General features: G+C 35.0%; 2 protein-coding genes across 2 annotated transcripts in view; one reads left to right on the top strand and one right to left on the bottom strand.

Moving 5' to 3' along the window:
• svopb (SV2 related protein b) overlaps positions 1–13,551 on the top strand; it is a 14,252-nt gene extending 701 nt beyond the window's left edge. Inside the window, exons 2-18 of the mRNA XM_079418011.1 lie at positions 2,496–2,604; positions 7,405–7,632; positions 8,679–8,824; positions 9,124–9,209; positions 9,343–9,441; positions 9,619–9,690; positions 9,813–9,937; positions 10,662–10,725; positions 10,903–11,028; positions 11,156–11,284; positions 11,415–11,488; positions 11,581–11,657; positions 12,301–12,405; positions 12,533–12,644; positions 12,790–12,871; positions 12,962–13,051; positions 13,146–13,551. Coding sequence (XP_079274137.1) covers positions 7,571–7,632; positions 8,679–8,824; positions 9,124–9,209; positions 9,343–9,441; positions 9,619–9,690; positions 9,813–9,937; positions 10,662–10,725; positions 10,903–11,028; positions 11,156–11,284; positions 11,415–11,488; positions 11,581–11,657; positions 12,301–12,405; positions 12,533–12,644; positions 12,790–12,871; positions 12,962–13,051; positions 13,146–13,349 — 1,653 coding nt within the window. The 5' untranslated portion in view covers positions 2,496–2,604; positions 7,405–7,570 and the 3' untranslated portion in view covers positions 13,350–13,551. The remainder of the gene's footprint in view (positions 1–2,495; positions 2,605–7,404; positions 7,633–8,678; positions 8,825–9,123; positions 9,210–9,342; positions 9,442–9,618; positions 9,691–9,812; positions 9,938–10,661; positions 10,726–10,902; positions 11,029–11,155; positions 11,285–11,414; positions 11,489–11,580; positions 11,658–12,300; positions 12,406–12,532; positions 12,645–12,789; positions 12,872–12,961; positions 13,052–13,145) is intronic.
• Positions 1,439–4,836, bottom strand: LOC306870626 (uracil-DNA glycosylase-like). The gene is made up of 7 exons (XM_079418012.1): positions 4,722–4,836; positions 4,345–4,514; positions 4,175–4,270; positions 3,998–4,095; positions 3,791–3,879; positions 2,467–2,653; positions 1,439–2,112 (listed from the first exon to the last, which is right to left on the bottom strand). The coding sequence occupies exons 2-6, from the start codon at positions 4,492–4,494 to the stop codon at positions 2,475–2,477; spliced, it is 612 nt and encodes a 203-aa protein (XP_079274138.1). The 5' UTR covers positions 4,495–4,514; positions 4,722–4,836; the 3' UTR covers positions 1,439–2,112; positions 2,467–2,474.

The following is a 13,551-nucleotide window of genomic DNA, read 5'->3' as shown; positions in this document are numbered from 1 at the left end:
TAAAGAAGCACATCGCGGGTCTTTCATGCCGAGCACTCATGTGTTGCATAATGATGCATTTCAAAGTTAATGACCAAACGTATCATTATAAAAGTTCACAGTGTTGCTGCAGATGAAATATAACGTGGATAACATTAAATAAATATTTTTACAACCGGTTTGACATTGATTAATTATCACTCAAATCCCTTTTTTTACCTGTCCGTTAGTCGCTCATATCCGCCATGTTTGTAGTTTTTTAAACACTTTTTATGCGTGTTTGTAGTTCTAATCGAATCCTCGTCCACAGCGCAATGTGTTGTGGGCAATATTAGCTGTTATTATTAGAGTGAGCATCGATCTGCACTTCGATTTCTAACCGGTAGTAGTAGACCATATGGGAATCTTTGGCATATTTTTTAAAACATACTATGATTTGGGACATACTATTTCTATATTCGAATACTATTTAGGACGGATAGTATGCGAGTTTTACGAAAGCCTTATTCAAAAACTTCGCCATAGACAGGATTCCAAAGGTAAACTAACTCCCACAATCTTGTCCCACACATCGCTATAAAAAATAAATCGCACAGCTCAAGAGATCGGAAATTCCACAGCACCACAAAATGGCCATGTTAATATTCATAGCCCTAATTAGTGTCCCCGGCTACACCGACCTTTGACCTAATTTATACGTTAGTGGTGCAAGTCGATACAGTGGTGAAACAGATGCTCTCTTGTAACTAAACACAACACACTTCAGATAGAGAGGAACTAAACTGACCGTGATGGTAGACCCTCAAAGATTACATGGTGTTACACAGTTTTGTTTTATTAGCCTATTATATAAACATTAGGGAAAAAAATATTTAGCTGCCAAGAATGAAATTTCCTCCACGACTTAGTATTGTATTTTACTTTTGTAATTTACAAGTGTAAATTGTAAAAACAGGCTATGCATGCCATGCTGTGTTGAGCAAAAATAAAAAGGATAGATAGATACTGACAAACCAATACAATTTTGATTATGCATTACTGAACAAATAATTATGTGTGACTCATCCAATATAGGTTAAGGTCAACAGTCCAGTGTCGAGAAATAGGCTGCAAACTCTCTCCAGAGCAAAAGCATTGCTATAGACAGTTGGTACATCTTACCTTAGAGTTGAGGCAGTACATGTTTTGATGATAGCAAGACAAAATTCGCGTCCTGTTTGGTTTGTTTGACTTGAGAGTCCCGAGAGAGAATGGGGCAGTGGCAGTGATGCAGAGAGGTGTAGCGCACTGTATGTGCGTTGGTGTCCAGCATTAGAAAAAAGACAAGGTCCAAGAAGAGTTGAAGTGGGACACTGCTTATTATGGCTGCATCACCTGGATTAATGGACTTCCCACTATGAAACATGCTCTACATGGGCTGCCGTAGTGTCCTATTTTTCTTTCTTTTTTTTTTTAGTTTGAGACTGGCCTCATTCCCAAATGCTCAAGGCAGACTACACAGTGTTGTGATCTAAATATACAGTGTGATTTGTCTTTGTAATTTAATTGTATTTATTTTTATGTGTAAAAGTCGAATGAAGTAATTGAAAATCAGTGTTGCGCTGTCATTTTTAAACCTATGGAACCTATTAATGTTAGGATTTGTCCAAATGTACATCTGAATTACTAACTGTACATTTTGGGCAATACTTGAGGGTTTTGCTTAATATTAATAATAATATTACACATTTCTCTACACTGCACTACTATCTGTCAAAAATTACATTTTAAAATCATTAGTTGTATTCATTTATTGTTAGATAATATAATTATTTGCAATATAACAACATGTAGATGATTATTACAAGATCAACCTCACAACAGGACAGCTGTGACCCATTTGCAATATAACTGTACTATACAATACAAAATATTGTAATGTATCAAGTTTAATGTTTACAACCTCCCAGTTTAACTTAAAAAATAAAAACAAATCAAGAATAAATGGCATAATGTTAGGGCTTTCCAATCAACTGGCTTCTTTCCTGATGTCTTAAGCAAAATGTTAGTTTTAGAGAAGTGCCTACATCCAAAGAAGCCAAAATGTGCTGAGTACGGTGATGGATGTGAAGTCTCAAGGACATGATGACGTTTCTGCAAAAGAAAAAAATACAGCCAGTCATATAATACTTTATACTGTATCATAATGTGTTTTAAAGGTGCAATTTTTGTTGCAATATTCACAGTAACCCTGATTATTCATACCATTAGCAAAAGTGACCAGTAATAGTAACATTCTGGTGGTCAAAAACTCAGTGGCCTTCACAAGACAACTATTCCATGTAAAATAAAACCGCTTTAATGTCTCATTGAGTGTACATGATTTTTTACATACTTTTTAAAAAAGTTCTGTATATCACTATACGTGTAAACTTAAAAAAATGCTAAGTGCACTATTATTCCTGCTAAATGTATTGACATTTCATAATTCTGTCTCCATTAACTTACTCTGTCGATCACTCTGCCTTTCCTCTGAGCATAAGCAAAGCATGCCCCAAAAGCAGAAAGACCAAGCCATCAAGGTTCTTGCTGAGCCACAGGACCACAGCATCTGTGAAGATCTCCCAGCCTTGGCCCTCATGAGAGGTGGGTTGATGAGCCCTCACTGTCAACACAGAATTCAGCAGCAGAACACCTGACAATGGAAAGAACATTGACATTGTACAAAACCGATAGCTTTAAAATAACACGTAACACCTTGATGGATCACTACAGATCAAATGTTTGGGGTCAGTAAGAATTTTAAATGTTTTTGAAAGAAGTCCTTTATGCTAACCAGCAGGGGCTCTTAAAAATAATTAAAAAACAATTAGGAGCAAAGTCAAAAAATTCTGATCAATATTACAAGGTGGTATTTGACTCCTTGCATGGACAATTTTTTTTATTATTTTTTTTTTTACATTTGTAAGGGCAGTTTTTCAACTTTATTCAAAGTGTCATCTTTTGTGTCAAATTGAAAAATGTATATTTATAAGCTTTTTCAAAATGTCTGATTAAAACAATAAGAAGAATAAGTTACCAATCAAATCAAATCAGTATTAACACAATTCATTTCCACTACAGAGGTGGCAAAGAATACAAAAATGGCATGTAGGTATATTTACAGGCTCAGAGGTGGCATGAGTGCAATTAAATTCATGTTGAGATGAATGTTTTAAATATACGATTTTGAATATAGAAATATTAAATGATGATACTTTAAAAATGAAACTTAAACTGCCAGAAGGTGGGGACAAGTAACTGATTTTATTACTGAATCATTCTGCTCAATTCGCAAACACAAATATGTTGATCGGGGCAGTAGCACCGGTGCCCCTAAAATTTTTTTTATAGTCACATGCAGTAGTTTTCGCACAGTATGCTTTTATTTGATCAAAAAATCCAATAAATAGATATATTGTTCAATATTATTACAATTTAAAATAACTATTTTCTATATACTTTAAAATTACATTTATTCCTGTAATAGTAAAGCCGAATTGTCAGCAGCCATTACTCCAGTTTTCAGTGTCATATAATCATTCTGAAACGCTGATTTAATGCTCAAGAATAATTTCCTATCATCAGTGTTAAAAAGAGTTGAGCTATAGTGTCACGGCCCTTTTTCAAGATTCTTTTATGAATAGAAAATTCAAAAGAACGGCATTTATTTTAAATGTTATTACTTGTAATATTATAAATGTTTTGCTGAACAGTATTAATTTCTTAGAAAGAAAAAAACTTACTGTCCCCAAACTTTTGAATATTAGTGTACTGTATGTTGATTAAGTACCCTGTTTAGCCCATTCTGTGAGGTCTCCATGACCTGGGTGCTGGAAACCAACAATATCTTCCTTCAACTCCGCAAATATGTTTTCCAAACTGCAATAAGTGAAGCAGGTCAACATACAGAGTAGTCAGTAGAGATGTACTGTAAAATATCACTGCGGTGAGATGATCAGTAGATTAGTTATTTTCACAGTTCACCACAATGTGGTACCTAGGAGGAGGAGGTTTAGGCCTCAGCACACTGAAGGCCAAACCATGAGCCTGACCTGGATGGTGATAGGGGTCTTGCCCAAGAATGACCACTTTTACCTGTCAATACAAATACAACCTGTAGCTTATTTAAATGCTCTGGTCTTTGCCTTTTTATACTGTATAGTAAGGAACTTACTTCTTCAATTGCACACAAAGTTGTGCAATAAAACACCTGCTCAGGGCTGGGATAAACAGTAAAGCATTTCCTCTCCATTGTGACAAAAGACATGAGCTGGAAAAAAAAAAACAATACTGGAACAAGGTTTGTTTGTTTTTTGGTGATGTCTCATACTAAGTATCACTTACTTTTGTAAAATAAGGTTTTGTAAATTCAGTCCCTATTTGTCTTCGCCAGCTTTCACCAACGGGTACAGGTACATTTCTGCTGGCCAGTCGTTCCAGTGCGGCGCGTCTGTTCTGCTCTATCTGATGCAGCTGTTCCTCACTGAGCTGCATGCTCTCACCACTAACTTGCTCTTTGCAGCATGCATTGCCATTTAAGCAAAGAAATGATAGGAATAGCATACACTTAGTTACAGTTTAAGAAATGACTGTATTAGGTATGGCACACAATAAAGGAACAGGAAATGCAGGAAAAGTTTGAATATATTATTTTTTGCAATAATTACCTGAAATAGTCAGATAAATGTAGCTTGTTGAACTTATTCAGACACTTAACCTACCTTTTGAGATGTCCAAAGTAAGACAAGTTGTGTAAAGTAAGACAGAGTTGTTGTTGTTGTTTCTCAGACCCCTTCACAAATACTGCTGCATCACCGTTATTCTGCCATGTCATGCAAATACAGGTTCACTCAATAATTTGCAAAACAGAAAGTGAAACTTCAACTCTAAACCATGTTTGCTAAGCCATGACTGTAACTGTTAACCAGAGACATAACATGATCTTGTGTTGATTAAATATGACTAAATTTCAAATCTGGGGGTATTTCCTATATATTTCCTGGGGGTAATTTTTTAGCTACAGCTATTATTTTAAAAAGGTAAAAATATTATTAAAAAACATTATTTATTTTAAAAAGCATTAACATTTCTAACATATTAACATTACAAGGGCAAGGCATTGCTTGGTACAGAAACATACATTGAATTCACCTTCGACCCTAGTTGAACCTTTTTGACTTGAAGGCCCCCATTGTCAAGGACAATGTTCCTTTAGGCGAATGCCACGAATGCACACATGAAACATAAACTTGGCACCTGGTGGCCAAGGTTGGTACCGCATGATAATGTTAAATGGCCATATACACAAGAGGCATACAGGTACATCTAAAAAAAAAAATTAGAATATCATGAAAAAGGTAAATATTTTTTGTTACTCATTTCAGAAAGTGAAACCCATATATTATATAGATTCATTACACATAGAGTGAAATATTTCAAACCTTTATTTCTTGAAATTTTGATTGTCTTACAGATAATGAAAACCCAAAATTCAGTGTCTCAAAAAATGTGAATATTACATAAGATCAATAAAAAAAGGATATTTTAAACAGAAATATCAGGCTTCTGAAAAGTATGTTCATTTCTATGCACTCAATATTTTGTTGGGCCTCCTTTTGCATGAATTACTGCATCAATGTGGCGTGGTATGGAGGCAATCAGCCCAGGGCACTGCTGAGGTGGTATGGAAGCCCAGGTTGCTTTGATAGTGGCCTTCAGGTCATCTGCATTGTTGGGTCTGGTGTCTCTCATCTTCCTCTTGACAATACCCCATAGATTCTCTATAATAATAAGATTCTCTATGGGGTTCAGGTCAGGCAAGTTTGCTGGCCAATCAAGCACAGTAACACCATGGTCATTGAACCAGCTTTTGGTACCTTTGGCAGTGTGGGCAGGTGCCAAGTCCTGCTGGAAAATGAAATCAGCATCTCCATAAAGCTTGTCAGCAGAAGGAAACATGAAGTGCTCTAAAATTTCCTGGTAGATGGCTGCGTTGACTGTGGACTTCAGAAAACACAGTGGACCAACACCAGCAGATGACATGGCAGCCCAAATCATTACTGACTGTGGAAACTTCACACTGGACTTCAAGCAACATGGATTCTGTGCCTCTCCACTCTTCCTCCAGGCTCTGGGACCTTGATTTCCAAATGAAATGCAAAATGTACTTTCATCTGAAAAGAGGACTTTAGAGCACTGAGCAACAGTCCAGTTCTTTTTCTCAACAGCCCAGGTAAGACGCTTCTGATGTCTGGCTTGGTAGCCCTTTTCCTGAAGACGTCTGAGCGTGGTGACTCTTGATGCTCTGACTCCAGCTTCAATCCACTCCTTGTGAAGCTCTCCCAAGTGTTTGAATCAGCTTTGCTTGATAGTATTCTCAAGCTTGCAGTCATCCCTGTTTTTTGTGCACCTTTTCCTACCCAAATTCTTCCTTCCAGTCAACTTTGCATTTAATATGCTTTGATACAGCACTCTGTAAACAGCCACACCTTTCAGTAATGACCCTCTGTGACGTACCCTCTTTATGGAGGGCATCAATGTTCGTCTTCTGGATCATTGTCAAGTCAGCAGTCTTCTCCATTATTGTGGTTTCAAAGAACAAGAGATACCTGGAATTTATACTGTAGAGATGGTCAATTATTGAAACTCAAATGTAAATATTCTAATATTTTGAGATACTGATTTTTGACTTTAGTGAGCTGTAAGCTCTAATCATCAAAATTAAAACAAAAAAACTTTTGAAAGTTGAAAAGTTCAGAAAAGTTGAAATATGAAAGTTTCACTTTTTGAAATGTTATAAGAAAAAATGAACTTTTTCACGATATTCAAATTTTTTGAGATGTACCTGCATATCTTGTGTTGCCTCTTGCAGAGAAAATGTTTTGAACAGAGAAAACAAAACAAAATTTTGGAGAAATAAATTTCAGAGAGAAATAAAGAACAAAAATAGGACACTTTTTTTCACACACCGTGAAATGTTTTTGTTCATGTTGCGATTCAGGGCTTCTGTACAGAACTGTATGTTTTATGCCACTGCAGTGGTGCTTAAATCAACTCCGTTATCTTTGCTGTTTGAACATAGATAACTAGGGTGAAGTGTGTACATCTGAATAACTTGTTTGAATGAATAAACATTTTAAAAAAATCTGTTATATGAAGTAAAATGCTGAATTGTTTACTTAAATATTGCTACCTAGAGAAATAGAGCACAAAGAAAGAGTGTTTATTCATTCATTCAAAAGAGGATGTAGGGGGAACACATAGTTCATGAAATCCGATAGTTTCCCCTTTTCTTAAAATCGCTAATACTTCTGTCTAACAAACTTTTCGAATGATAATGAATAAGATTTTATGAAAGAATCCCACACATTCCCTTGACCTAGATTTCTTGTTGTTGTTGTTTAGGGACAGCATGATGCCGTGTGGATTGTACTCTGGAAGACTGTGTGAGACCAAGCCCATTCTTAGTTTACCATCCTTGAGGTTGTGTTGATGTAATCAGAGATGCCAGTCAAACCCGTTCTAGCCAAGTACACTGTTGTAGTTTAGCTCTCCATTATAGCCCAGTGAAATGAGTGCATTGAAAAGATCATCGCAAGTGGCTTACAAACGCTGGAAAGACACAAAAAGCAGGTATTATATATGTGTGTTTTGTGTTTACTTGTAAAATTTGTGTGGCTGGTAGGTATGATAACACTGCCATTCAAACGTTTGGGATCAGTAAGATTGTTAATGTTTTTTAAAGAGGTTTCTTATGCTCATCAAGGCTGTATCTATTTGATAAATTTAATTTTGTGAATATTATTGCAAGTATTAGTGCAAATATTATAATTATTGCAATTTATAATAAGAGTTTTCTTTAGAGTTATTTGAATATGCTTTAAAATATCATTTATTCTGTGAATCAAAGGTGAATTTGCAGCATCATTACTCTTCTGATTTATAATCAATGTTGGAAACAGTTGTGCTGCTCAATATTTTTTGGGACCTGTAACACTTTTTTCAGGATTCTGATAAATAGAAAGGTAAAAAGAACAATGTTTATTAAAAATAGAAATTTAGTTTTACAATACACGCTACTATTCAAAAGTTTGGGGTTCTTTTTTAAAATAAATTAATCATTTTATTCAGCAAGGATGTGTTAAATGGATAAAAAGGGAAAGTAAAGACTTCTGTTGTTAGAAAAGAGTTCCATTTTGAATAAATGCTGATCTTTTTAACTTTTTATTCATCAAAGAACCAAACAGTACCACAGGTTCCAAAAAAATATTAAGCAGCACAACAGTTTCAAGACTGATAATAAATCAGCATATTAGAATGATTTCTGGAGGATCACGTGAAACAGAAGACTGGAGTAATGAAAATTCAGTGCTGCATCACAGAAATAAATGATATTTAAATGTATATTAAAATAGGAAACCAATATTAAAAATTGCAATAATATTTCACAATATTACTGTTTTTTCTGTATTTTTTAACAAATAATGCATTAAAAAACATTACAAATCTTACAGATTCCAAAATTTTGAATGGCACTGCACACCTGTGCTGGTGTCTTAGAACTTTTAAAAACTGAAATTGAAAATATCGTCTAGAAATGTCAGAAAAATGACACAATATTGAGTTTAAATACTTAATAAGTGTCAGATTTGCACTGTAAACCGTATCTTTTTGTTTAGTTTTGTGACATCACAGACAGATGATAAAAACGTCCTTACTGTTCATGAGGAGCAGCCTGGGACAAATGAGCCTAGCAATGAAGGAGTTTGCACTATTTTGGAGCAAGATTTGGGGGACAGCAAGAACAGAAGTTCTGGAATCTCAGGTAGGCATCTATATCCAACAAAAAAAAAAATCTCTGAAATCCATTTGCAATATGCTTTCAGAAAATAGATATCACTTAGTTGTCAACAGAATTAAATTCCTCCATCATAGGCTTGACGTTATGCTTTTTACTAAATACGTGCTAGAAGAAGAATACACAGACCTCATCTTAGTTTCATTCAAACCACGATTCCTTCCTGCATGGCTCAGTTAAGGAGATATCTGTAATATCTGTTTGGTCATTTGTGCTTGGCTGTATACAATATCTTCTCATCATTCAGTAAATATGCATTTCTTCAGAAACCTTCACTGTGGAAGAAGCAGTTGAGGCTATTGGTTTTGGAAAGTTTCAGTGGAAGCTGTCTATGCTAACAGGAGTTGCATGGGTAAGAAATTCAGCATTATACACTTTTTAAACGCAAGTGATGTTTACTGAACAAATTGTTTGGTTCATTCAGTTTACTTAAAAACTCGTTTCATGAAAATTCAAACTCTTATGTTTCATATTTGCATGTAAAGATGGCCGATGCTATGGAAATGATGCTCCTCAGTATTGCAACTCCTCAACTGCGCTGTGAATGGAGGCTGTCCAGCTGGAAAGTGGCATTCATAACATCGGTCAGTATATTCATTGTTAAACACTAACATGGTTAAACAACTTCTGGGGTTACATTTGGAAATAGCTTCCTGAAATATGGTTGAATGTTGATTTTTCACACTCTGTGTTGTTAAGACTTTCTTAATATTTAATCTTTTGAATCTTAAATTGATTATTGTAATTTTGTACCTTGTTAGTTAGTGTTCATTGGAATGATGATCAGCTCCTCGCTTTGGGGGAACATTTCAGACAAGTACGGCCGAAAAGTGGTACGTTTGGTTTAAAGTGAAATGAGTAAATGAATAATGTCAATGCAAGCATTTTTATGTAACTAAGAACTTTAAGCAGTCTTTGTTGCCTCACTGACAGCCTCGCCGTCTCCATCTTTTAGTGTTTAATACTATGCATGCTGTGGGCATTGTATTATGGGCTTCTCAGTGCTTTGGCGCCTGTTTACAGCTGGATCTTAGTCTTGCGAGGCCTCGTGGGATTTGGCCTAGGAGGAGCCCCTCAGTCGTGAGTTTTTCCATCAGTGAAGTGTGACTCTTGGTTTTATTACAAACTCAAAGGTCACATTAAGTGAGCAACATTCAGTAAGAATGCAGTACTTTCTTTATGGTACTTTTTCAAGTTCTAGATATTAAGCTGTTTTGAAACTTGCTTTATCTGTGCCCGATTGTATTCTCATTAGCGCCTGGAAGTTTTGGGCATTGCTTTTACATCACCATGTGTTAAAAAACATGCAATTATCTGTATCTATATATACTAGAGTTCAAAAGTTTGGGGTCAGTAGGATTTTTGCAAAAGTCACAGTAAAGATTAATTAATGTTACAAAATGTATATTTCAAATAAGTGCTGTTTTTTATTATCTGTTTATCATAGAATCCTGAAAAAAAGTATCACAGTTTCCACATTAATAGAAAGTTGCTAAACTGCTTTCAACATTAATTATAACAAGAAGTGTTTTTTGAGCAGCAAATTAGAATGAATGATTTCTGAAGGATCACTGAAGTAATGGGTGCTGAAAATTCTGCTTTGCCATCACAGGAATTAATTAAAATATAAATGATATTAAAATAGAAAATTCACAATTTTGCTGTTTTTAATGTATTTTGATCAAATAAATGTAGCCTTGGTGAGCAAAAGAGACCTTTTCAAAAACATTGCAACGACCCCATGCTTAAATTTTTATTTTGTTTTGTATATATTTTTGATATCTTTTAAATCCTTCCCTTACAGAGTGACATTATATACTGAATTCCTTCCAGTGAAATCCAGAGGGATATCCATAATCCTTTTAGGGGTAATTCAGATGAATGTTTATTCAACTATTGCTCACATTTTTCACTAAAATGTTTTACCAAGATGGTTTGTTGATGTTGTAATTGACTGAAGCAATGTATATTAGGTTAAATATAGCATAAACATGCCTTGATGATAATTAATAAAAAAAAAATGAATCAATCTTCTGTTCTTATAGGTGTTCTGGGCCTTGGGTGCTGTGTTTGAAGTGTTACTGGCTATGGTGGTCATGCCCACATTAGGCTGGAAATGGCTGCTAGCTTTCTCCACCCTTCCTCTAGTTGTCTTTGCTGCCTCCTGCTGTGTATGTATGGCTGTAACAATATTTAAACTGTTACTAGGCACAAGGCTCATGTTTATGCACCTTAAATTCAGATAGAATCCATGTTAATTCTTCTGTCTGGTTGTGAATTATGTGCATTTGTCTGTAGTGGTTACCAGAGAGTGCTAGATTTGATGTACTGAGAGGCAGAGAAGACAAGGCCCTGGACACTTTGAAATGTATAGCAGCAGCTAATGGGAGCTCTTTGCCTACTGGAAGACTTATAGCTAACATACAGGTATGTGGGGCTACCAGTCCTAAATCTTTTCTCAAAATCTTCTATTCACACATTATTGAAGAATTTCTAATTTTGGGTTTTTATTTTCACTTTGTAAACTAGATGAATGATTTGTGTTTATGTGTTTTAGACTGATCGTGGGAGAATTAGAGATCTTTTTATTCCAGAATACCGAAAAACAACACTTTTGATCTGGTGTATCTGGTATGCAGATTGTTAAGAATGGTCAAGTCTTTCCATATAAAATTTAAAGAGCATAAAACTAAAAACTCACCTACTTTGTTTTACACACACAGGTTTTGCAATGCTTTTTCATATTATGGTATTGTGCTGCTAACCACTGAGCTGTTCCAAGCAGGATCTGCGTGTAGTGGTGAGTGGTTTGAAAGTACTTTTGTGACCAAGCTCATCGTAAAATGTGCGCAAACTTGATTTTGACACACTTTTACTTTAACTACACAACTGTTCAAAAGTTTGGGGTCGGTAAGTTTTGGAAAGAAGTCTCTTATACTCACCAAGGCTGAATTTATTTGGTGAAAAATATATTAAAAACAGTAATATTGTGAAATATTAGTACAATTGAAAATTTTATTTTTAAATTATTTTAAAGTGTAATTTATTGATGTGATGTCAAAGCTGAATTTCCAGCAAATATATATATATATATATATATATATATATATATATATATATATATATATATATATATATATATATATATATATTTATTTATTTATTTATTTATTTATTTTTTTTTTTTTTTTTTTTTTTTCAGAATTCTGTAGATGAATACAAAAATCCTTTACTGTCACTTTTGACTACTGACCCCAAACATTTGAGGATTAGTGTAAAATTTTCTGTACTCCTCATAGAAAGTAACATCTTTTAATATAACTAGCACATGCAACAGGTTTCGAATAGTAATTAGACCGTCATTTCTTTAATAATTTCACATACAATTTAAAAATGTTAAGCACAATGTGTTGTGAATTTCAGTAAAATGTGTCTAATTCCAGCCACCAACAACTCAAATATGGAACCTCGGTGCAGTTTGGAGTGCAATTATCTGGCTTTTCATGATTATGTGGACCTATTGTGGACCACCTTAGCAGAATTTCCTGGTGATGTGACACCATAAGTCATTCTCTCCTCTCATGTTGTTTTTAGTTAATCGGCTTAAATGCACACATTGTTATATGATCTACTTATAAACTAATAGACACCTTTTGTGTCTTGATGTCAGAATAGGTATTCTGGTGACCCTGTGGATGATTGATAGAATTGGCAGGAGAAAAAGCATGGCAGTTTGTTTTTTATTGTTCTCTGTGTCGATTTTGCCACTGTATGCCTGCACACAAAGGTACATTGATAAAGTCATAAAAAATCTGTGCAGATTCTAATAAGGGTGCAAAAATAAACTTTGCAATTGCAAAAGTAAGAAAAAGAAGGACCTAAATATTTTTAAGCCACTGTAAATGACATGTTACTTATTTTACTATTTCCAGGACACTTCTCACAATCTTTATTTTCATTGCGCGAGCCTGTATAACAGGGGGCTGGCAGGTTGCATATGTTTATACACCTGAGGTGAGGCTTCATTGTAAAGTGCCTAATTATGCTCAGTAGAATTTTCAATTAAAATGCAATTTCCTTTATTTCTTGTCTGGGCCTCCTCAGGTTTTCCCCACAGCAACCAGAGCTATTGGTATTGGTACAGGCAGTGGGATGGCTCGTGTTGGAGCTCTCATCACACCATTTATTGCTCAGGTAAAGCATTCCTCTGGTTTCATAAGAAGATGAAGGTGTAATGAACATGTACTGATTCTTTCCTGGTTGTGCATTTGTGACTGTCCCCCTTCAGGTCCTTCTGAAGTCATCTGTTTACCTGACTCTGTCTGTGTATTTAATATGTTGCTTGCTGGGCACAGTGGCATCCTGGTTTTTGCCCATGGAAACAACAGGGCGGAGCCTTCAGGAATCAACGCAGAGCACCATGGAACAAAAAAACATGGAAAGGCCGCATGGCTCTGAGACAGCCGAATCCTCCAGCAACACGTGTCCTTAACATCATATGGAAAACTGAATCTGTGAAATCTCAGGACTAATAGTGGAAAAGGCCATAATGTATAATTTTGCCATATACTAAATGTTATGTAAATGCATTCTAAATTCAAGTTTTTGTAATAAATAGTAATTAATTGCTAAAAGAAATCTGTAATTTTGGTATTTTTTCTTTAGAAATGTTACATTAAGCTGTTTATGATGCC

Source organism: Barbus barbus (genome assembly GCF_936440315.1).
Source record: "Barbus barbus genome assembly, chromosome: 6".
NCBI classification, from domain to species: domain Eukaryota; kingdom Metazoa; phylum Chordata; class Actinopteri; order Cypriniformes; family Cyprinidae; genus Barbus; species Barbus barbus.
The sequence above is the reverse complement of the archived record's forward strand: the minus strand, read 5'-3'. Positions and strand labels throughout refer to the sequence as shown.